This window comes from Saimiri boliviensis, chromosome 8 (assembly GCF_048565385.1).
Source record: "Saimiri boliviensis isolate mSaiBol1 chromosome 8, mSaiBol1.pri, whole genome shotgun sequence".
In the NCBI taxonomy this organism is placed as follows: domain Eukaryota; kingdom Metazoa; phylum Chordata; class Mammalia; order Primates; family Cebidae; genus Saimiri; species Saimiri boliviensis.
In genome coordinates, this window is record NC_133456.1 from 38224407 (window position 1) to 38249813 (window position 25407).

General features: G+C 35.5%; 3 protein-coding genes across 8 annotated transcripts in view; 2 read left to right on the forward strand and 1 right to left on the reverse strand.

Annotated features, from left to right (window-relative positions):
• Nucleotides 1-3471, forward strand: part of CD200R1 (CD200 receptor 1) — a 53332-nt gene extending 49861 nt beyond the window's left edge. The window contains exon 7 of one of the 2 annotated variants that reach the window (XM_074404345.1): nt 677-3471. In XM_074404345.1, coding sequence (XP_074260446.1) covers nt 677-799 — 123 coding nt within the window. In that variant the 3' untranslated portion in view covers nt 800-3471. The remainder of the gene's footprint in view (nt 1-676) is intronic. The other variant, XM_074404344.1, reaches the window with a different exon arrangement.
• The window catches only part of GTPBP8 (GTP binding protein 8), a 156580-nt gene that overhangs the window by 101181 nt on the left and 29992 nt on the right, over nt 1-25407 (reverse strand). The window lies entirely within an intron of this gene.
• The window catches only part of LOC101044972 (cell surface glycoprotein CD200 receptor 2), a 39458-nt gene continuing 37716 nt past the window's right edge, over nt 23666-25407 (forward strand). Inside the window, exon 1 of one of the 3 annotated variants that reach the window (XM_074404370.1) lies at nt 23666-23964. The gene's annotated coding sequence lies outside the window, so the exon portion shown is untranslated. The remainder of the gene's footprint in view (nt 23965-25407) is intronic. The other 2 variants (XM_039477680.2, XM_074404375.1) reach the window with 2 other exon arrangements.

Genomic DNA, 25407 nt, shown 5'->3' on the forward strand with positions numbered 1-25407 from the left:
CATTATCTATCAAATACTATTTATACATCACTCTAGATCCACATTTTCACTTCATGAACCATATCCTAACACACATGATGTTTGTCTCCCTTCTTTGGACTGTAATCTTTGGAGAAACTGAATTGGTGTTTATTTTCATCAATTTAGGGCAGGATCTTGGGAGAATAGGGCAGGATCTTGGGAGACAAAGTGCATGTTAATTTTTACATTTGGGTAAATAATTACAATTCCTTCATGTACCAAAGAAGAGTAGTTACATGCAATCAATGAAATGCTTTCTAAGGCATTAGAAAAATCTCTACTTTTTCCTTTTCAATACTATCATCATTTCTCTCTTACACAAACTTAAAACATATCCTGCTCCTTAATCTCTTATTATAGGTAGCTTACTAAGTCTCCAAAGCTCTCCTTTGGAATATTTCTCATATCACTTCATTCATCTCCATTCCTACTTTCACAGAGCCATTGTCTCTACACAGAGACTTGTGTAATTGATAAACACTTTTTGATAAAACATTAGAACAAAGCCTGCTCTTATGTTTATATAAGCCTAGAAACATAATTATAAGCACTCTGGAGCACCTGTTAGAAATAGAGCTATGGGTTACTGCTCCAAGAATACAGATAGTTTCTATAGATTCTTTTGAGTTGATTTTAACTTTGAGTTCTTTCTTAGGATGAAATGCAGCCCTATGCAAGCTACACCGAGAAAAACAATCCTCTCTATGATACTACAAACAAGGTGAAGGTATCTCAGGCATTACAAAGTGAAGCTGGCACAAACCTCCATGCTTTATAATTTGTTGGACTCTTGCACCAAACAACAACAACAACAAACAAGATACATTATAATTACTGTCTGATTTTCTTACAGTTCCAGAATGAAGACTTATATTGAAATTAGGTTTTCCAAGGTTCTTGGAATGTACAGAAGACATTTTAATGAATTTTCATTTATACCCTTGTATAATTGGAATTTTAGATTCTTAGCTACCAGCTAGTTCTCTGAAGAACTGATATTACTTCAAAGAAAATACATGCTGATGACCAAATATTCAAATTTTGCAGGACAGTAAATAATGAAAACCAAATTTCCTCCAGAAATAACTGAAGAAGGAACAATCATGAACAGTTTCTTGTGTATCCTTTCAGAATATTTTTATGTACATATGACATGTCTATATGCCTATGGTATATGTGTCCATTTATATGTCTATTTAAATATACACACAGATATCTTTGCTAAGGCACCAGTGGGAAGAATACACTGCAATACTGTTCTATACATATGAAAACCAAATAATATAAGTCTTAGAGATCATTTTATATCATGACAAGTAGAGCTACCTCATTCTTTTTAATGGCTATATAAAATTCCATTGTATAGTTATATCGTTATTTAATTAAGCACAACTCTAATGATGGACATTTAGATTCTTTTAAGTTTTGTTTATTTCTTTGAAGTTTTGTTTGTGGTATAAACAACACCACATAGAATGTTTCTTGTGACTATGTCTCTTTGTTTTTGTTTGAGTATATCTGTAGAATATCCTTAAGTGGAATTGTCATGACAAAGGGTTTATAAATTTTACCATTGACATATATGTCAAATTGTGTCAAATACATATGTCAAATTCCCTCCAACATTGTTTAAATGTGCCTTTCTTTGAATTTCTATTGTAATATCTGTAAGATTCCTGCTTCTACAGTTGCCGATTTTTCTTTTTAATCAACCAGATTAAATATGATGTGAGATTATAATAAGAATTATACTATTTAATAAAAATGAATTTATATTTTTGGTCATGTTTGTATGAGAGTGAATGCACCTATGAGAACATTAGCTTATTCTGAACTCATTATATCTCTACAGAGGTGTTGATACTTGATGCCTAACAGTTTTGCAGATGTGCTACATTGGAATCAAGTATTTTTAGGGTATACATTTTATTGTGCTACATTTATTGAATAATGAATGTCTAATGACCATATCAGCAGCAAAATATGCACCATAAAGGACATGGGGCATTATTTATAAGATATGAGCTACATGACAAGAGAGTGGCCATGGGATGGCATGTCCCTCCCCTCCATATTTCTGTAGAGTCAAATATTGGCAATGTGTAATCATTTTTAATATCATGAAATTATTTTTTAATTATAAAAAATAAGTCTATTTGCTCCATAGAAGAAAAAAAATTAGAAGTTTTTTTGGTCATGATAGAAATTAAAACAAAATGTATTCATTCTTCAATCATGCCATCTGAGACTTTTAAGACATCTATTTTCTCTTACATTTTTCTCCCTCTAGACATTTCAGTTACTATGGACTTTAATCCTTAAAAGGATTCTTAGTCTATTTTGGATATAAAGCTAATCTAATGACACTTGGCACCTGATATTTTGATCAAAACATTTTGACTTGGCCAAAAAACAGAGTCCATTAGGTTTCTACATATAAATATGACCAAGCAATGTTCATAAGAAACATGATTACACTGTCCTTGAAATTTAATAATTCTTCATCCAACCCTGGTTGAGCTAAGCCTCATAGTTAACTTAGGTCCAAGACCATATTTTTAAAAATTACTGATAAAGTAAGACAGTACTATACTTACCTCTTAACTTGATAATGCCAAAACAGGCATGTTAACTGACATCATAGTAAAGACTTCACGATAATTTATGAAAGTTAAGTATTGTACAGAAAATAATTGTACTAAAATCTCAACTATGAGCTGGAACAAGGGTGAACATTATAGATCATATAAAAAAATTATACATATTCTCCAAACCCATGCTAGACCTGTCAAATTAGAAAATCTAGAGATTATATCTGGTAGGTCAGCAAGGTCATCCAGGAAGCAGAGGCTGAGATGGAGTTAGGTGCGATTACTTACATAGTCAATTACATTTTACAAATCTCATTTTATATGTCTCATTTACTGTGCTTTCTCCCCACCCCATTTTGTATCTTTTCCTTTGCTTTGCTAGATTTGTTAATTTTCTCTCTGTCTCTCTCTGTCTTTCAACATCTCCAGTTACGTGAAATTTATTCATCATAAATATACATCTATTGAGTCTATGCTTCATTTGCAAACTTCTGAAAATAGCTTTACTGAGATATAATTGATATATTTAAGTGTACAGTTTGTTAAATATTGACACATTTAAAATGTATGGTTTGGTAAATGTTGACCTAACTTTACATCTGTAAAGCTATCAGCATAATCAAGGTAATAAACTTATCCATCATCCTCCAAAATTTTCTTGTTTCTTTGTGAGCCTGTCCCTACAATCTTGTTCCTCTTCATCGCTCACTCCCAAGGCAATCTCTGATTTGCTTTCTGTAGCTATGCATTAGTTTGCATTTTCTAGAATTTTCCATAAAGAGAATCATACAATAGCTATTTTTATTTTGGTTGGACTTTTTTTCTCATTATAATTATTTTGAGAAATATCTACACATTGATGCTTTGTACGTTTTATTGCAAATATTGAATTTAATAACTAAAATTATAAACTAATATATAATATACAATAAATTATATAATGTATATATTATATATTATTACATAATATATAATATATTATGTTTTATAATATATAATTATAAATGATTTATATAATATATATTGTATATATTTATATATTAGTTTATAATTTTAGTTATAAAATTCACTATTTGCAATAAAAAGTATAAAGTATCAATGTTTAGATATTTCTCAAAATAATTATGAGAAAAGAAGTCCAACCAAAAAAAAGAAGAAGTACCTGTCATCTACATTAGGTATTTCTGGTAATGCTATTTCTCCCCTGGCTCCCCACACCCAACAGGCCCTGGTGTGTGATGCTCCCCTCCCTGTGTCCATGTGTTCTCATTGTTCAACTCCCACTTATGAGTAAGAACATGTGGTGTTTGGTTGCCTGTTCCTGTGATAGTTTGCTGAGAAGGATGGTTTCCAGCTTCATCCATGTCCCTGCAAAGGACATGAATTCATCCTTTTGTATGGCTGCACAGTATTCCATGGTGTATATGTACCACATGTTGTTTATCCAGTCTATCATTAATGGGCATTTGGGTCTTTGCTATTGTGAACAGTGCTTCAATAAACATATGTGTAAAAGCATTCCTATTTCTCTACATCTGCTCCAGCATCTGTTCTTTCCTGACTTTTTAATAATCACCATTCTAACCGGCATGAAATGGTATCTCATTGTGGTTTTGATTTGCATTTCTCTAACAATCAGTGATGATGAGCATTTTTTTTTATGTTTCTTGGCCACATAAATGTCTTCTTTTGAGAAGTGTCTGTTCATATCCTTTGCCCATCTTCTGATGGGGTGGTTTGTTTTTTTCTTGTAAATATATTTAAGTTCCTTGTAGATTCTGGGTATTAGCCCTTTGTAAGATGGATAGATCGCAAAATTTTTTCCCCATTCTGTAGGTTGCCACTCTGATGATAGTTTCTTTTGATGTGCAGAATCTCTTCAGTTTAATTAGATCCCATTTGTCAATTTTGGCTTTTTTTTTGCCATTGCTTTTAGTGTTTTCGTCATGAAAACACTAAAAGTCTTTGGCCATGCCTATGTCCTGAGTGGCATTATCTAGGTTTTGTTCTAGAGTTTTATGGTTTTAGGTCTTACATTTACATCTTTAATCCATCTTCAGTTGAATTTTGTATAAGATGTAAGGAAGGGGTCCAGCAGCAGTGTTCTGCATATGGCTAGCCAGTTTTCCCAACACCATTTATTAAATAGAGAAGCTTTTCTCCATTGATTGTTTTTGTCAGGTTTGTCAAAGATCAGATGGTTGTAGATGTGTGGCATGATTTCTGAGGCCTCTGTTCTGATCCACTGATCTATATCTCTGTTTTGGTACCAATATCATGCTGTTTTGACTATTGTAGCTTGTAGCATAGTTTGAAGTCAGGCAGCATGATGCCACAAGCCTTTTTTTTTTTTTCTTTTGAGATGGAATCTCTTTCTGTCACCCAGGCTGGAGGACAGTGGTGCCATCTTAGCTCACTGCAACCTCTGCCTCCTGGGTTCAAGCGGTTCTCCTGCCTCAGCCTCCTATCTGGGAGTACAGGCATGTGCTGCCAGGCCCGGCTAATTTTTGTATTTTTAGTAGAGACGGGGTTTCACCATGTTGGCCAGGCTGGTCTTGAACTCCTGACCTTGCGATCCACCTGCCTTGGCCTCCCAAAGTGCTGGGATTATAGGTGTTAGCCACCTCACCCAGCTTCCTCCTGCTTTGTTCTTTTTGCTTAGGATCGTCTTGGCTATATGGGCTCTTTTTCAGTTCCATACAAAATTTAAAGTAATTTTTTTATAATTCTCTGAAGAAAGTCAATAGTAGCTTGATGGGTATAGCACTGAATCTATACATTACTTTGGGCAATGTGGTCATTTTCCTGATACTGATTCTTCCTATCCATGAGCATGGAATGTTTTTCCATTTGTTTGTGTCCTCGTTATTCCCTTGAGCAGCGTTTTGTAGTTGTCCTTGAAGAGGTCCTTCACATCCCTTGCAAGTTGTATTTCTAGGTATTTTATTCTCTTTGTAGCAATTGTGAATGGGAGTTCACTCATGATTTGGCTATTTGTCTATTATTGGTGTATAGGAATGCTTGTGATTTTTGCACATTGATTGTGTATCCTGAGACTTTGCTGAAGTTGCTTATCAGCTTAAGGAGATTTGGGGCTGAGAAGATGAGGTTTTCTAAATATACAACCATGTCATCTGCAAACAGAGACAATATGACTTCCTTTCTTCCTATATGAATATTCTATATATCCTTCTCTTGCCTGATTGCCCTGGCCAGAACTTCCAATACTATGTTGAATAGGAATGGTGACAGAGGACATCCTTGTCTTGTGCTAGTTTTCAAAGGGAATGTTATCAGCTTTTGCCCATTCAGTGTGATACTGGCTGTGGGTTTGTCATAAACAGTTCTTATTATTTTAAGATACATTCCATTGATACCTAGTTCATTGAGAGTTTCTAGAGTGAAGGGATGTTCAATTTTATCAAAGGCCTTTTCTGCATTTATTGAGATAATCATGTGGTTTTTGACAGTGGTACTGTTTATGTGATGGATTAGGTTTATTGATTAGTGTATGTTGAAGCAGCCTTGCATCCCTCGGATGAAGACCAGCTGATTGTTGTGGATATGCTTTTTGATGTGCTGCTGGATTTGGTTTACCAGTATTTTATTGAGGATTTTCACCCTGATGTTCATCAGAGATATTGACCTGAAATTTTCTTTTTTTGTTGTGCCTCTGGTAGATTTTGGTATCAGGATGATGCTGGCCTCATAAAATGAGTTAGGGGGGACTACCTCCTTTCTATTCTTTGGGATAGTTTCAGAAGATGAAGTCCCATAATAAACTGTCTGCAAGTGGAGGAGGTAGGAAGCCAGCAGTGGCTCAATTCAAGTCCAAAAGTCTCAAAAGTAGGGAATTCACCTATGCAGGCTTCGGTCTGTGGCTGAAGGCCCGAGGGCCTCTGTCAAACCACTGGTGTAACTTCAAGAGTCCAAAGGCTGAAGAACCTGGAGTATGATGTTCAAGGGCAGGAAGCATCCAGCACAAGAGAAAGATGAAAGCCAGAAGACTTAGCAAGCCAGCTTATCTCACTTTCTTCCACCTGCTTTGTTCTAGCTGTGCTGGCAGCTGACTGGATGGTGCCCACCCACACTGGGGATGGGTTTTCCTCTGTCAGTCTACTGACTCAAATGTTAACCTCCTCTGACAACACCCTTACAGACACACCTAGAAACAATGCCTTACCAGCTATTTAGACACCCTTCAATCCAAGTTGACACCTAATATTAACCATCATGGCCACTTTCATGTTCACATGACATTTCCCTGTGTATATGTCTGTCTCCAAATTCCCCCTTAATATAAGGATTCTTATCATATTAGACTAGGGCCCACCCTAATGACTTCATTTTAACTTGATTATCCCTAAAGTGACCCTGTCTGAAGTATTAGGAGCTAGGACTTCAATGTGTAAATGTTAGGGGAACACAATTCAATCCATAACAAATGTATCACCTTTTCATTTGTCTTCATTCATTATAGCAGCTAACACCTTTCTCCCCGCTATAAAATTACCATCGCAGATCCCCTGTTTTATGTAAAAAGATCATCTCTATGGCTATTGGTTTGGAGCAAATATTACTAGGAGTCACTTGAAGATTTTTGCAGCTATCTTCATCAGGGATATTGGGCTGTAGTTTTCTTGTGGTACCTTGTTCTGATTTTGACATCAAGGTAATGCTGGCCTCATAAAATCAGTTTGGAAGTGTTCCTTCCTATTCAAGATTTTGAAGGAGTTTGAGAACAACTGGTATACATTATTTGTTAGATGTTAGGTACATTTTTCCAGTGAAGGCATCAGGCTCTGGGCCTTTCTTTCTTGGGAGTTTTCTGATTCCGACTTCAATCTTATTAGTTATAAGTCTTTCTATTACTTTATGATTGAGTCTTGGTAGGTGGTATGTTTCTAAGAATGTACAGTATTCATTTCTTGTAGGTTATATAGCTTGTTGGCATAAAATTGTTCATAGTCTCCTAAAATCTTTTTATTTCTATGGCAACAGTTGGAATGTTTCACCTTTATTTCTGATTTTGTCTTTTCTTTTTTTCTTAGCCTAAAGGCTTGCGAATTTTATCTTTCAAAAAGCCAACCTTAGTTGCACTGATGTTTTTCTATTGTTATTATATCTCTGTTTTATTTATCTTTATTATTTCCCTCTTCTGATAACTTTGGATTTAGTTCGTTATTATTATCCTGGTTCCTTGGGGTGTAGAGTTAGTTTTTTATTTGTGGTTTTTCTTCTTTTTAATGTAGGGATTCATTGCTATAAACTTCCCTTTTACTACTGTTTTTTCTGTATTTTAGGAGTTTTGGTATGTTGTACATGTCGGGTGTTTTTTATATCCCCTTTTATTTTTTGACCCAATGATTGTCTGAAAATGCATTATTTAACTTCCATGTATTTATGAACTTTCATCAACATACTAAAATCAGTTGCATTTCTATATACTAGTAACAAACTATCTGAAAAGAAAATGAGAAAAAATCCTATTTACAACAACATCAAAAAATAAAATACTTATAAATAAGCTGATCTAAGCAAGCGAAATATTTGTTCACTGAAAATTACAAAACATTGATGAAAGAGATTAATGAAGACAGAAACAAATGGAAAGACATTCTGTGTTCATGGATTGGAAGACTTAATATTGTTACCATGTTTATTCTACCTGCTGTGATTTTCATGTTTGTATCCCCTCCAAAACTCATGTTGAAACTTAATCTTCAATGCAACAGCATTAAGAGGAGGGGTCCTTCAGAAGTGATTAGGCTATGAAGGCTTCACCATCATGAATGAACTACCACCTTATTAAAGAGGAAGATAGGGGCAAGTTTGCCCACAACAAACCTACTCTGCTGATGATGCATCAAGAAGGCATTGTTTTTGGAGTAGACAGTAGCACTCATCAGACACCTAATCTACTGGTGCCTTAATCTTGAACATCTCAGCCTTCAGAACTGTGAGAAATAGATTTCTTTTGTTTGCAAATTACTCAATCTGTGGTATTTTACAGCCTATAGCTGTAAAATAGGCTAAGACACTACAAAGATCCATGGATTGAATTCAATCCTTATCAAAATTCCATGACACTTTTACAGAGATAGAAAATCAATTATAAAATTCATATGGAACCACAAAAGACCTTAAACAGCCAAGAATAAACTTGGAGGCATTACAGTTCCCTATATCAAAAAATACTACAAAGCTACAGTAATTTTATTTTATATTTTGAGATGGAGTTTTGTTCTTGTTGCCCAGGCTGGAATGCAATGGCATGATCTCAGCTCACCACAATCTCTGCCTCCTGGGTTCAAGTAATTCTCCTGCCTCAGCCTCCTAAGTAGCTGGGATTACAGGCATGCACCACCAATGCCCGGCTATTTTTGTATTTTTAGTAGAGACTGGGCTTTGTCATGTTGGCCAGGCTGGTCTCAAACTCCTGATCTCAGGTGATCCACCTGCCTCAGCCTTCCAAAGTGCTGTGATTACAGGCGTGAGCCACCATGTCTGGCCAAAGTTAACAGCAATTAAAACAGTATGCTACTGGCATACAGACATATACAGACCAGCATGATAGAATAGAGACCCCAGAAATAAATGTATGCATATATGGTCAATTGATCTTCAACTAGGATTCCAAGAATACACAATAGGGGCAGTCTCTTCAACAACTGATACTGGAGAAATTGAATATTCCTATATAAAAGAATAAAATTAGGCCTTTACCTTATAGCCTCCACAAAAATCAACTCGAAATAGAGAGTGGGCAAGATATGGAGGATAGAACTGCTTTGTTCTTTCACTAAAAATCCCGATTTAACCTTCAAATGTGCAGAGGAATGATCTATTTGGAGACAAGAATCTGATCCTGGTGATAATTATATAGTCTAGAAAGTTAACAAATGTGCATAGTTTTATCCACCTTTTTCATACAAAATTATCACTAACCATTCCTTTTGTCTAGCTAAACTGAAACGAGTATGAACCATTGAAAGTAGGTGGGACGAACACACAGGAAAATCCAAGGGCAGGATTATTGTGTGGTCAGGAAGATGTAAGGAGAATTTTTGGGCAGAAAGTTCAGCATTATCTGTCTTTATCTTTGCAACCCACATAGCAACCATGAGTTTGCAGAAGAGAAGAGCATATTCTAAACCCCTTTAGCCAAAAAACAAACTGAACAAAGAGATGGAAAGAGATATTTAGTAGACATTATGAAGTAGAAGAGGCTAATATGGTCATTTCGGTGGAGAATTATTTGTATTGTGGTCTTCTTTTTTTTGTATTATGAGCATGTTACTTTTAAATACTGTCTGCCTCAGTGATTTCTGTGTTAAAGTGCATACCCTTTTACTTCTTTCATAAACTACACACAAAAAAATACCAACAAATATACATAGACACACATACAAAATGCAATACAAAGTAAGGAAAATTACTTATGAAAAGATCTTTGTTTCTCTCCTGGTTCTTCTACTGTATCATTAATTGACTTAGGATAAGTTTCTTAACCTTTGGAATCTCTACTTCCTTATCTATAAAAAAATATGATTATACATCCCTCATAAGAACCATTTTGACAGTATCTCGGACATAGTTCAACCAATGACAACTGGATCTGAATCATGGGTCAAATATACATACTTCTTTTGAAATAAGTAAATGTATAAAAGCACAAAGCAAAAAATACAGTCATTATCAGCTCAACTATGCAAACAGGAAATGCTTCTTTTTAAGTTGCTCATGAGTCAGAAATACAATCTTCTAGAAGAGCAGGGGATTTCTCATCAGTGCTAATGAAGCAGAGCAAGAGAAGTAAAATAATACAACTGGGCCTATTATAATGTAGAAGAAAACATGGAGACAGGGATAGGAAAAAAATAGAAGAAACTCCCTTTGGAAGATGGCTTCAGCTTTGGGGATATTGTTCACAATTTTTTTTTTCATAGCTGGTAAGTCTGTTGGCCAAGTTGGGGGGAGGCTGAGGGGTGCTGGGTGAAGTAGAGAAAAAAATCATAATTAGAAAAATACATTAGAATATTTTTTCAGTAGAAGTACTTTCACTAGAATACTTTTTCATGTCCTTAAACATACTCAGTTTTATTCTTCTCTTCCTTGTTTTTGTGGCCAAGAAGTTCAGAATAGTCATTGGGTGGGGGCCTACTGTTCTGCATTCCTAACAAGCTTCCGAGTGCTGCTACTGCTGCTGCTGCTACTGATGATCTGTAAAGCACATTTGAAATAGCAAGGCTTTAAGGAAGTCTTGTTATTTGAAAAGAGTCTTGTGACTTTGCGATAATTCTTAGAGCATGTCTTTGCACCATTAAAAGAAGAAAGTTGGAAAGCTGGTTCAACATGCACAAATCCATAAATGTAATTCAGCATATAAACAGAACTAAAGACAAAAACCACATGATTATCTCAATAGATGCAGAAAAGACTTTCAATAAAACTCAAGATCTTTCTTTATGTCAAAAGAAAGATAAATTGGGAGTTTTGAAGGAATATACCTCGAAATGATAAGCGCTATTTATCACAAACTATAGTCAATATCATACTGAAGGGGGAAAAGGTGGAAGCATTCCCCTTGAAAACTGGCACAAGACAAGGGTGCCCTCTCTCACCAATCTTATTCAACATATTGGAAGTTCTGTCCAGGGCAATCAGGCAAGAGGAAAAAATAAAGCATATTCAAAATAGTTGGAGAGGAAGTCAAATTATCTTTTTTTGCATATGACATGATTTTATTTCTAGAAAACCCCATTTACTCAGCCCGAAAGCTTAAGCTTATAAGCAACTTCAGCAAAGTTTCAGTATAGAAAATCAATGTGCAGAAGTCACAAACCTTCCTATACACCAAAAACAGACAAGCAGAGAGCCAAATTATGAATAAACTCCCATTCACAATTGCCACAAAAATGATCAAATACCTAGGAATATAGCTAACAAGGGAAGTGAAGGACCGCTTCAAGGAGAATTACTCAAAGAAATTAAAGAGGACACAAGCAGATGGAATAACAGTCCATGCTCATGGATAGGAAGGAAGAATCAATATTGTGAAAATAGCTATACTGTCCAAAGTAATTTATAGATTTAATGCTATTCTGATTAAACTACCATTGACATTCTTCAGGAATGGGACATAGTTCAATAAATTACAATTGGATCTGAATCATGGATCAAATACACTTGCTTCTCTTGAAATAAGTAAATGTATAAAAGCATAAAGCAGTTATGGGGGGTTTGACACAGCTCTGAATTTAAAGAGCTTTTATTTCCCGCACACCTCTAATGAATAAGAACTAGGGTCTGATTCTCTATTATATTTTCCTTCCCACACTTATATTGGTTTTAGAGCCATAGGTATTTTTCAAAGTTCTTTTTATTCAGCTCGCAACATTGGCCTATTATTTTTGGTCATGGTCCTACTAATGCCCCATGTCTCCAGATAATTGGGTTGTTGATCTTAGTATGTATAAATTCTAAATAACTGTAGTTCTTTATCCATCATCTGAGCTTTCTGTTACTACAAGAGGACTGACTGGTGCAATCAAACACTCAGCATCCCCTTAGGGGAATCAACAATAATTCCACAGAAATAATCTCACAGCACTTCAGCCTCTATCATAACACAATCTCTCCAGATTAACATTTTTAATTTAGGGGACCATTCTTTCCTTTATTTGCATTAAGATTTTGATGGTCAGAATATTGTTGCTTTATTTCCTAAATTATTATAAAAAATACTAAGGCCAGAGATCATTAAACAGAGGAAAGAATATATGCCCAATGCGTGAAACTTTCTTTTACGTACTTCTATCCCAAACTCAGAAAGACTCACTTTAATCATGATAACCATCATCATGATTCCCATAATAGGCTGTTCTGTTTCCTTCAGGTTCTCCTCCACTATTTGAGACAGCTTCTTTAATTTGACTCCAAGTCAGTGATGATGTTTGGTGTGTTCTTCTCTTGGGAGAAGTACTCCACCTCAATGTTAGTCTCGCCATCCCTTCGAGTGGGGTGGGGGTGCTCTGCGGGTCTCTTGTTTGGTATTTGGCTTATAGTAGAGCTTTAAATGTCTGGATGGTACCACCACTGGTTAGTGATTTGGACTTGCAGAAATACAAGCAAATCCTCTCCTCCAGGTTATTACCTCTTTCCCAATTCTTTGTGAGTGGATTTCACCATCCAGCTCAATTGCCTTACAGTTTCTTCCTTGGTTTGTTTATTCAAGTGTTGTTCAGTAACCAGATTTTCTAAAGCCTCCAGTTTGTCTTTTGTCAGCAGCCATTGCTTTATCCATATAGGTTTGTTTGTCATCCATTTCAAAGCGATAGGCTCTGGAGGCTCAACAATAGCCACCATCAAAAAGAATATCCTAAATCCTGGTGATAATTTTGTCCTTTAATTTCTAAAAATTCCTCTGGGCTCTGCAAATTTTCTTCCAATCTCATCCCAGGCACATAGCTCTTACCCTGCATTGTTTGATGTCCTGGGGGGGAGGGGGCGGGGCTACATGATTGTTCAGGTATTAAAACCTGAGCTCCCCATTGCTCTAACAAATCTCTTCCCCACAAGTTAACAGTGATTCGCATCACCATAGGCTGAATAGTTCCAAGCTGTCCCTCAGGCCCCATGCAGGTTAAAATGTGACTACTTTGATACACTTCAGAGGCTTGCCCCACTCCCAGCACATTGAACTGAGCATTTTCCATGGGCCAAGAAAGTGGTCAATGTTGGAAAATAATAGAAACATCTGCTCCAGTATCTACCAGTCCTATAAATTCCTTTCCTTGAACCGTAATCTCACATGTAGGATGCTTACCAGTAATCTGATTTAACCAATATGCTGTTCTGTCTTGTTTGCTTGTGCCTCCAAGTCCTCTCGTTCTAATTTCACCTCCTCCTGTTTTTCATGTGGTGTACCTAAAAGCTGTGCTCTGAGTTCCCCAGGCTCATCACTCCAGGGAACAGAAGACGACACTACAATTTGAATTTCCCCTATAAAGTCCACATCCATAACTCCTATATGAACTCTAACTCCTTGAGCAGTAAGATTAAATCTTTCTAGAAGTAAACTCACAGTTCTGGGGGGTAAAGGGCCACAAAATCCTATAGATATTTTTTGCGGTGGCGCTCCTGGTAAAATGCTTATCCTTTGAGAGCTGCGCAAATGTACTGCTGCATTCCCAGCCAGGCCGGGAACAAGCATTGTATAGGAATGAGGGAATAGCTCGTACTGGATAGGCCCTGGTTTGGATCGGCCCGAGGCGGCCTGGTTTGGATCGGCCTCAGCCTGTTTTCTGAAATGAGCTCTTTCGGAATCAGCTGGTAAGAAATAGCTACGTTCCTTAATAATCGTAGCATAAACGGAGACTCAGGCCCATACTGGCTAATGGCCTGCTTAAACTCCTTCAGCAGTTTGAAGGGAAGAGGTGCAAAAGCAACCCATACTTGCCCTGCTGATCTTGAGGGTGTACAACAACTGGAAATTGCCCTGCCACCAAATCTCCTCCCTCTTTTCTCACTTGAATTCCAACCTGGGTGAAACCAGTTACCTTAATTCTAGGAATACAAATGCCTGAAGTGGTTACCGTAGTTCTAGGAATACAAATGCCAACAGAAGCAGAGGTAGAAATACTGGGAGAACCTGGCCATCCCTCGACAAGATACTGATGAGGAGGCCAACGGGCACAACTTTTCCTCATTTGAGTTTTCATCTTTCTGCTCTATAATTTCTTTACATACTTTATCACACTCCTCCTCTCCTGAATCTTCTCCTGAATTGTCTTCATCCTCCTTCAGTCTGAAACAACTCTAGGGCAAAACACATGAAAGCTGCCTGCCTGGGTTAGCTGCCACTAACAGAAACTCTCTCCTCAACAGCAGGGCCTCAGCACACTTACATGCTTCTGAGAATAGGCTCTCCCCAACCACTGCTGCCACTGCTGCTGCCACTTGAGCATGCTACCTGGGGTCATGGGGATTCCTCTGATCCACCCACTACAGCCTACACCTGTGCCGGCCTAAGGACAGGCAGGTTCTACCTGGTGCTGTCCCTCGTAGTACTTTATAATCAAACTATCAAAAGTTAAAGAGAAAAACAGAATTGTAAAACAGCAAGATAAAAGTGTCAAGTCACATATAATGGAATCCCCATCAGACTACCAGTCAATTTCTCAGCAGAACCTTACAGGCCAGATGAGACTGGAATGATATATTAAAAGGAGGAGGGGGGACAAAAAAAAAAAACCTCCTGCCAATTAAGAATATTATACCAAGCAATCATCCTTTATAAATGAAGAAAAATAAAGTTTTCTGAGACACAAAAAATGCTGAGAAAATTTATTACCACTAGATCAGCTCTACAAGAAATGTTTAAGGCAGTTTTACACCTGGAAGTAAAAGAATGATTTTTACCATCATGAAAACAGATGAAAGTATAAAACTCACTGGTAGAACATACACACAAATAAGGCAGAGAACTCAAATGTTATCACTACGGAAAACCACCAAACCACGATAATAAACAACTCAAGAGAAAGATAGGAACAAAGGATATGCAAAAGAACCAGAAAACAATTTAAAAAATGACATGAATAAGTTCTCATACATGAATCGTAATCTTGAATGTAAATGGATTAAATACTTAAAAGATATAGATTGAATTTTTTTTAAAAAAAATCTATGCTGCCTCTAAAAAAACTCGCTTCACCTGTACAGATACAGAATGAATGAATAGAAAATGATGTCCCAGGCACATGGAAACCAAAAGTGAGTGGGAATAACTATTCTTATGTCAAATAAAGCAGACTTCAAGCCAAAAATAGTAAAAAGAGACAAAAGATGTCATTATATAATGATAAAGGGATCAATTCAGCAAGAGCATGTAACAATTCTAAATATATATGCACCTAATACCAGAACACCCAGATATATAAGGTAAATATTATTAGAACTAAAGAGAGAAATAAACTGCAATACAATAAGAGTTGGGGACTTCAACACCCCACTTACAGACTTGGACAGATTATTTACACAAAAAAATCAACAAATAAACACTGAATCTAGACTATATCACAGACCAAATGGACTTAACAGATATTTACAGAACATTTTATTCAACAACTACAGAAAGCACATTTTTCTCATCAGCACATGGAATCTTCTCCAGAATAGATCATGTGTTAGGTCACAAAACAAGTCTGAACAAATTTTAAAAGTCAAAATCATATTAACTAACTTCTGAAACCACAATGGGATTAAACTAGAAATCAATAACAAGAGGAAATTTGTAAAGGTTTGAATATATGAAAATGAAACAACATGCTCCTGAATGGTCATTGCAAAGATGAAGGCACTAGAAGAAAATAAAAAAATTCTTTAAACAAATGAAAATGAAAACATGACCTGCCAAAACTTCTGAGAAACAGCAAAAGCAGTACTAAGAGAGAAGTTTATAGCAATAAATGGCTACATTTACCAAGTAAAAAGATTTCAAATAAACAATGTAACAATAAACCTCAAGGAATAAAAAAAGCAAGAACAAACCAAACCCAAAATTTGTAGAAGGAAAGAAATAATAAAGATCAGAGCATAACTAAATAATGACTAAAAAATACAAAAGATGAAGTGAAAAATTGGTGTTTTGAAAGATAAACAAAATTAACAAGTCTTTAGCTAGACTAAATAAGAGAGAATAAATAGAAAACTTCAACAAGCCAATAATGAGTAATGAGACCAAAATTGTAGCAAAAACTATTTCACCCAAAAAAAAAAAAAAAAAAAAGCCCAGGCCTTGATGGCTTCAATGCTGAATTCTGTCAAACTTATGAAGAAGAATGAACTCCAATTCTTATTAAACTATTCCAAAAAATTGAAGGCAAGGAAATCCTTCCTAACATATTTTATGAGGACAGCATTACCCTGATTGCAAAATCACACAAAGATGTAACACAAAAAAAGAAAGATATACTGGTGAATATCACTGCTGAGCATAGATGCAAAAATCCTCAACAAAATACTCACAAACTGGATTCAACACCACATTAAAAAGATTAGTCACCATAATCAAGTAAGATTCATCCCAGGGAAGCAGGGATAGTTCAATGTACACAAATCAATAAATGTGATACATCATATTAACAGAACCAAGAAAAAAAAAATGACTATTTCAATAGATGTTAAGAAGGCATTTGATAAAATTTGACTTCCCTTTATGATAAATACCCTCATCAATATAGGTATAGAGGAAACATATCTCAAAATAATAAAAGCTATATAGACAAAAACACAGCTAACATTGTATTGAATGGGGATAAATTGAAAGCTTTTTCTCTAGTGACTGAAATAAAAGAAGAATGCCCATTTTCAACACTTTTATTCATAACACTGGAACTCCTGTAGAGAGCAATTAGGAAAGAAAAAGAAATAGCATAGAGATAGGAAAGGAAGTAGTCAAATTAACTTTGTTTGCAGACAACATGATCTTATACCTAGAAAAAACTAAAGACTCCACCAAGAAACTGTTGGAACTGATAAACAAATTCAGTAAATTTGCAGGATACAAAACCAACATGGAAAAATCAGTAGTGTTTACATATTCCAATAGTGAACAATCTGAAAAAGAATGAAGAAAGCAATTCAATTTATAAGAGCTACAAAAATTTAAAATATGTTGCAATTAATACAATCAAAGAAGTGAAAATTCTTTATAAGGGAAACTATAAAACTCTGGTAAAAGAAATTGAAAAGAACACACACAAAAATACGAAAAGATTTTATGTTCATGGATTGGAAGAATCACAATATTCACACCACCCAGAGCAGTTAAAAAATTCAATACAATCCCTATCAAAATACCAATGGCACTCTTCATATCAATAGAAAAAAATCCTAAAATCTATATAAGATCACAAAAGATCCTGAATAGCCAAAGCAACACTGAACAAAAGGAACAAAGCAGGAGCCATCACACTATCTGACTTCAAAATTTACTACAGAGCTATAGTAACCAAAACAGCATGGTGCTGGCATAGAAGCAGACACATAGATCAATGGAACAGAACAGAGAATATGGAAACAAATCTATATATGTACAGTGAACTCATTTTCCACAGAGGTGCCAAGAACATACACTGAAGAAAATATAGCCTTTTCAATAAATGGTGCTGGAAACCTAGATATCCATATATAGAAGAATGAAATTAAATCCTTATCTCTCATCATATACAAAAATCAAATCAAAATGGATTTAAGAATTTAAGATCTTAAAAGATAAAACTACTAAAAGAAAACATTGGGGAAACTCTCTAGGACATTGGACTGAGCAATGATTTCTTGAGTAATACTTTATAAGCGCAGGCAACCAAAGCAAAAATGGACAAATGGTATCATGTCTAGTTAAAAAGCTTCTGCACAGCAAAAGAAACAATTAACAAAGTGAAAAGACACCTAACAGAATGGGAGAAAATATTAGCAAACTATTCATCTAACAAAGGATTAATAACAAGAATACGTAAGGAGTTCAAACAATTCTATAGGAAAAATTTAATATTTCAATTCAAAAATGGACGAAAGATCTGAATAGACATTTTTCAAAAGAAGACATACACATGGCAAACAGGTATGTGAAAAGGTGCTCAACATCATTGATTATCAGACAAATGCAAATAAAAACTACATTGAGGTATTATCTCACCCCAGTCAAAATGGCTTTTATCCAAAAGAAAGGCAAATGCTGGCAAAGATGTGGAGAAAACAGAATCCTTACACATTGTTGGGGGGTGAGAATGTCAATTTGCACATATGGAGAATGATTTGGAGAATCTTCAGAAATAGAGCTAACATATGATCAGTTATTCCACTGCTAGGTGTATACCCCCAAAAAGGGAAGTCAGTATCTCGAAGAGATAGATGTCTGCACTCCTATGTTTATTGCAGCACTACTCACAATAGTCAAGATTTGGAAGCAACCGAAGCATCTGTCAACAGATAAACAATATCTGTATAAACAATAGAGCACTATCCATTCAGCCACCAAAAATGATATCCTTTCATTTGCAACAATATGGATGGAACTGGAGGTCATTATGTTAAGTGAAATAAGACAGGCACAAAAAAGAGAAACTTTTCATGTTCTCACTTATTTATTAGAGCTAAAAATTAAAATGGCTGAACTCAAGATGATAGAGAGTAGAATAATGGTTACTTACCACAGGCTGGCAAGGATAGCGTTGGGGGTGGTGGAAGGGAAGTGAGGATGGTTAATAGGTACAAAAATATAGTTAGAAAGAATTAGTAGGATGTAGTAATTGATAGCCCAAAAGCCTGACTAATGTCACCTGCTGTGATTTAAAGATAACAACAAGAGTACAATTAGATTGTTTGTAACACACCGAATAATTCTTGAGATGACGGATACCTCACTTACCCCGATGTGATGATTATACATTGTATGTCTATATCAAAATATCCCTTATACCCCATAAATATATATACCTCCTAGGTACTCACAAAAATTAAAAACACGGTAAAGATGATAAATTTTATATGCATATTTTACCTCAATAAAAACCCCCAATTTAAAAAACAGTAGAAATATTTTAAATAAGCAACTTAATGATGTACCTCAAGGAACTAGAAAAGCAATAATAAGCCAAAGCCAAAATCAGTAGAAGAAAGGAAATAATAAAGATCAAAGCAAACTGAATGAAATGGAGACTAAAAAAATATAAATGATGAATGAAATGAAAAGTTGTTTCTTAAAGAGAGAAATAAAGCTGATAAACTGCTAGTTATATTAACCATGAAAAAAAGAGAGAAGACCCAAATAAACAAAATTAAGAACAGAAAAGAAGATGTTATAACTGACACCACAGAAATACAAATATCATCAAAGACTATTATGAACAATTATATGCTGACAAACTGGGTTACCTAGAGGAAATAAAGGAATTCCTGAACACATACATCCTACCAAGATTGGATCAGAAAGAAATATAAAACTTGAAGTGACCAATAACAAGTAATGAGATTGAATCAATAATAACAAATTTCATAGAAAAGCCCAGGACTAGATGGTTTCACTGCTGAATGTTACCAAATTTATGAGGAATAATGAGCACCAATTATTATCAAACTATTTCAAAAAATTGAAGGTGAAGGAATTCTTCTTAACTCATTTTATGATGCCAGAATTGCCCTAATTGCAAACTATACAAGGACAAACCAAAAAGAAAACTATAGGCCAATATCACTGATCAACACAGATACAAAAATTCTCAACAAAGTACCAGCAAACTAAATCCAACAATACAAAGATAATACATTATAATCAAGTGGGACTTATCTAGCGGGATTTATCCCAGGAATGCATGAATGGTTCAACATATGCAAATCAGTAACTATAATACGTCACCTCAACAGAATGAAGGACTAAAATTTCATGATCATTTCAATAGACACAGAAAAATCATTTGATAAAATTCAGCATCTCTTCATGATAAAAATTCAACAAACTAGGCAAAAAAAGAACATACATCAATATAATAAATGCCATAGATGACAAAACTCCAGTTAATATCATATTGAATGGGGAAAAGCTGAAAGCCTTTTCTCAAAGGATTGAAATAAGATAAAAATGCCCATTTTCACCACTCTTATTCAGTCTAGTAATAGAAGTGCTAGCCAGAGCAGTCAGACAACAGAAGGAAATAAAAGGTACCCAAACTGGTAAAGAAAAATTCAAATTGTCCCTCTTTGCAGAGGACATGATGTTATATCTAGAAAAACCTGAAGACTCCACCAAAAACCTCTTAGATCTGATAAATCAGTAGAGTTACCAGATGCAAAATAAACATACAAAAAAATCAGTAGCATTTCTATATACCAAAAACAAACTAGCTAAAAAGGAAACCAGTAAAGCAATCTCATTTACAATCTGTGCACCCCCCAAAAAACCCTAAGGATAAATTTTACCCTAGAGGTAAAAGACCTTTATAAGAAAAAGTACAAAACACTGATGAAATAAATTAAAGAGGGAACAAATAAAAAGACATTGTGTACTCATGGACTGAAATATTTAATATTGTTAAAATGACCATATTACCCCCCAAAAATCTAGATTCAATGCAGTCTCTCTCAAAATACCCATGACATTTTTTCACAGAAATAGAAACAATCCTAAAATTCTATGGACCAAAAAAGAGCCTAAAGAGTCAAGGCAATTCTGAGTAAAAATAACACAGCTGATGGCATTGCTCTCCGTCTACCTTACTTGAAACATCTATTACAAGGCTATAGTAACCAAAACAGCATGTTATTGGGATAAAAATAGACACATAGACCAATTAGAACAGAATAAGGAACCCAGATATAAATACATGTATTTACAGCCAACTGACAAAGATGTCAAGAACACACACTGGGGAAAAGACATTCTCTTTAATCAGTGGTGCTGGGAAAACTAGATATTCAACGACAGAGGAATATTCATGTATTAAGTTCCAATCTCATATACTAGGTTCCTATCTCTTACCATATAAAAAAGCCAACTCAAAACAGATTGAAATTAAAGTTCTACATAGGACCTGAAACTATAAAATTACTAGAAGAAAACATAGAGCAAACACTCCAGGACACTAGTCTAGGCAAAGTTTTATGGCTAAGACCTCAAAAGCACAAGTAACAAAAACAAAAGTAGAAAAATGGGACTGCATTAAACTAAAAAGCTTCTGCATAGCAAAGGAACGAAACAACAGAATGAAGACGACCTATGGAAGGGGAGAAAATATTTGCAAAATATCCATTTGACAAGGGACTAATATTCAGAATATACAAAGAACTCAGACAACAGCACAAAACCAAATAATCTCATTAAATAGTGGGTAAAGAATCTGTTTTATATCTGAAAACAAGACATACAAATGGCCAAGAGGCATATGAAAAATGTTCAACATCACTAATCATTGGGGAAATGCCGATCGAAATCACAGTGACATATTATCTTACCCTAGTTAGTTAGAATGGCTATTATCAAAAAGACAAAAAAAAAAAAACAGATGTTGAACTCTTTTTTTTTTTTTTTTTTTTTGAGACGGAGTCTCGCTCTGTTGCTCAGGCTGAAGTGCAGTGATACACTTCACTCTGCTCACTGCAACCTCCGTCTCCCAGGTTCAAGCAATTCCCCTGCCTCAACCTCCCAAGTAGCTGGGATTACAGGTGACCACCACTATACCTAGCTAATTTTTGTATTTTTAGTAGAGACAGGGTGTTGGTCAGGCTGGTCTCAAACTCGGCCTCCCAAAGTGCTAGGATTACAGGCGTGAGCCACCACTCCCGGCCAATAGTGCTAATTTTTACATTGGAAAATAAAAAGTATTGGCAAGGATGTGGAGAAACTGGAAACCTCATATATTGCTGGTGGGAATGTACAATGATGAAGCCACTGAGAACCACAGTTTCAATAAATTAAATATGAATTACAACATGGTATACAGCAATTTCAGCATATATCAAAATAATTGCAAATAGATGCGCAAAAACTTGCACACTAATGTTCACAGCTGCACTATTTACAACAGCCAAAGTAAGAAACAAATCCCAAATCCATCAGTTGTTACATGTATAAACAAAATGTAATATATTCAAACAACTGAATATTATTCAAATGTGAAAAGAAATGAAATACTGATAGTCACTATGACATGGATGAACCTTTAAAACATAATACAATGTGAAAGAAACCAGACAAAAAGGCCATGTGGTATATGATTTCACTTGTGTGAAATACCCAAAATAGGCCAATCCACAGTGATAGAGAGCAGATTCCTGTTTATGAAGGCCTGGGTTAGGAGGAATCGGGAGTGACTGTCTAATGGGTACAAATGTTCTTTCCAGGGTGATGAAAATCTTCTAGAACTTGGCAGTGGTGATGGCTGCACAGCATTGTAAATGTAATGAAATGTCAGTGAATTGTACAATTTAAAATGAGCAAAACAGTGAAGTTTCTGTCACATGTATTTTCTGTAATGAAAAATACACCTTAGTTATTTGTAACATCTAAGGTGGAAAAAGAATCTCATTATTTTTTAAGAGACAGGGTCTCGCTCTGTTGCTCAAGCAAGACTGCAGTGGTGTGATGATAGCTCAATGCAGCCTTAAACTTCTGGGCTCAGGTGATCCTCCCAACTCATCCTCCTGAGTAGCTGGGCCTACAGGCATGCATCACCATGCCTAGTTAATTTTTTTTTATTGGAAAACGAATCTTTATGAACACTTACAAGTGACAGATAATGAAATTTCTTTTTAACTTTAATTTTTCAAATTAAACTTTTTACTTTGAGATGATTGTAGAGTCACAGGTAATTGTAAGAAGTAATATAGAGATATTCTACATGCCCTTCACTCGGTTTTCTCCAATGCTAACATTCTGCAAAACTTTAGAACAATAATACAAGCAAGATATTGACACTGACACAGTTAAAATAGAAAACATTTCTGTTAGAGTAGGCAGATAGCAGGAGGGGGAGCCTGTGAGAAAGGGACATCTGGGAAGCCTCACCCACTCAGGGATCATTGCAAACCTGCATACTAATAACATCTCTAATGCTGGAGTGGGTGGGCAATTAGTCAAATGTGAGTAGAAAGGAGGAGAGATACCAATGCAGAAAGAAACGCCCCTTAAAGACACCCAGTAATTGCTCATTCTGCTGTTAAACTGTCAGAATGTAGCTAGCTACATGCTAATAAGAAGGAAAAAAGCACAAAGGGGAAATTCCTGAGAGATATGCAGATCTAGTAAGTGCAGATTTAACCTCACTACAACCTTCCTGGGGTGGGAGTCATGAGCAATGCACCATTAGGTAGGATTTGTATCGATTATCAGGCCTGCACATGTGCATCCACTGACTATAAGGGGGAATCACACAAACCCGGGGCAGGATCTCAGCATTGAGGGGTGGGGGGAAGGTGGAGACTTAATACGGAAGTGGAAAACTGGACAAAGACAAAGTGGAGACTTGAGACAGATGAGGAACTTAAGCGTCTAACATAATAAAAACCACAATGCAGAAGTCTCAGGGCTGGTGACTCAACTCTCTTTTCAGCAGCCTGCTCTGCCTCATCTTTCAGGGTGTACTACCTCTTTAAATATTCTGTTACTACTTAAACTTGGCTGCTACGGCTGCTGTTTTCCAGCCAGACCAGCCCACTTTTTCCTTGGAGTGTACTTTATTTATCTTCAGTAAACTCTCTGCTCTCTTCGTTAAATTGCCTTTTGGCTGAATTCTTTCTCTGAGGTAAAGCAAGAACCGAGTACTCCCACACTTCCTGGTAACATTTCCATCAGGTAATCTCCAAGTAGAAACAGTTTTATTTCTTTTTTTCTCACTGGTATGTCTTTTATTTCCTTTTCTTACTTTATTGCACTGGCTACAACCTTCAATACTTCATTGAATAAGAGTTGTGAGACCTGACATTCTTGCCTTGTTTACTATATTTAAGGGAAAAGCATTCAGTTTTTCACCATTAAGTATAATGTCATCTATAGGTTTTTACAGATGCTCTTTACCAAGTTGGAGACGTACCCTTTCTATTCCTATTTTTCTGAGTTTTCATTATGAATTGGTGTTATGGACTGAATTGTGTCCTCTTAAAATCCATATGTTAAAGCTTGAATCCCAAACATAACCATTTGGGGAGATAAAGCTTTTAAGGAAGTAATTAAGATTAAATGAGGTTATAAAGGTGAAACTCTAATTCTATAGGACTGGTTTTCTTATAAGAAAAGGAAGAGGCATTAGAGATCTCCCTCTCTCTGCATAAGCCAGGAAGAGAAACCTCACCAGAAACCAACCTTGGTGGCATCTTAATATTGAACTTCTGGTCTCTAGAACTGTGAGAAATAAATTTCTGTTGTTTAAACCACACAGTATGTGGTATTTTATGGTAGCCTGGGAAGAATAAGACAATTGGTGTTGAATTTTGTCAAATGACTTTTCTGTGTAATTGATAAATGTCTTTTAGTGACTTGCAACATTTAAGAGAGAGAGAAAAAAAGAAAAATCATTAGGGAAACTGACAAATGACATAATACAATTTTCATCTTTTGTTTTCCATGTTGTTATCAAAGTTCTGGTGTAGCAGCTTATGTAAATTCTACTGGAAAATTTGAGTAAATAACACAGAAGAATGAACTTGTGTATATTTTGATAGCTGTGTACGCTGTATATTATTTAAAACCATATGATGAAAAATAGTTTAGAATAAACTTTGGTAATATTCTCAAGGTCTGAGAAAGGATTAAACGCTTTATCTTTTGAAAAATACATGTTATCAGAAAATTTTAGAGCATCATAATGACCATACAAATGAACTATGCTCTATTAATGGAATGGTGTGGACTAACATGTTAGCACTAACCACAAGGGCTGTTGACTACTTAAAAGGAGGATAATCATGACTGCAAAAAGAAATTTGGATAATTGGGGTAGGAGATGTGGTGAGGATGTGGTAAAACCTGCCCTCTGCAACTGATGGGTATGAAAAATGGCATTGCTAGTTTGGAAGTGTATTAGTTTGCTAGGGCTACTGTAATAAAATACTACCAAACTAAATGGCTTAAGCAACAGAAATGTATTCTTTCACCGTTCTGGAGGATAGATATCTGAGATCAAGGTGTCAGTCAGCAGGGCTGGTTCATTCTGACAACTGTTAATATAAATCTGAGATCAAGGTGTCAGTCGGCAGGGCTGGTTCATTCTGACAACTTGTTAGTGCTGTTTTTAAAGCT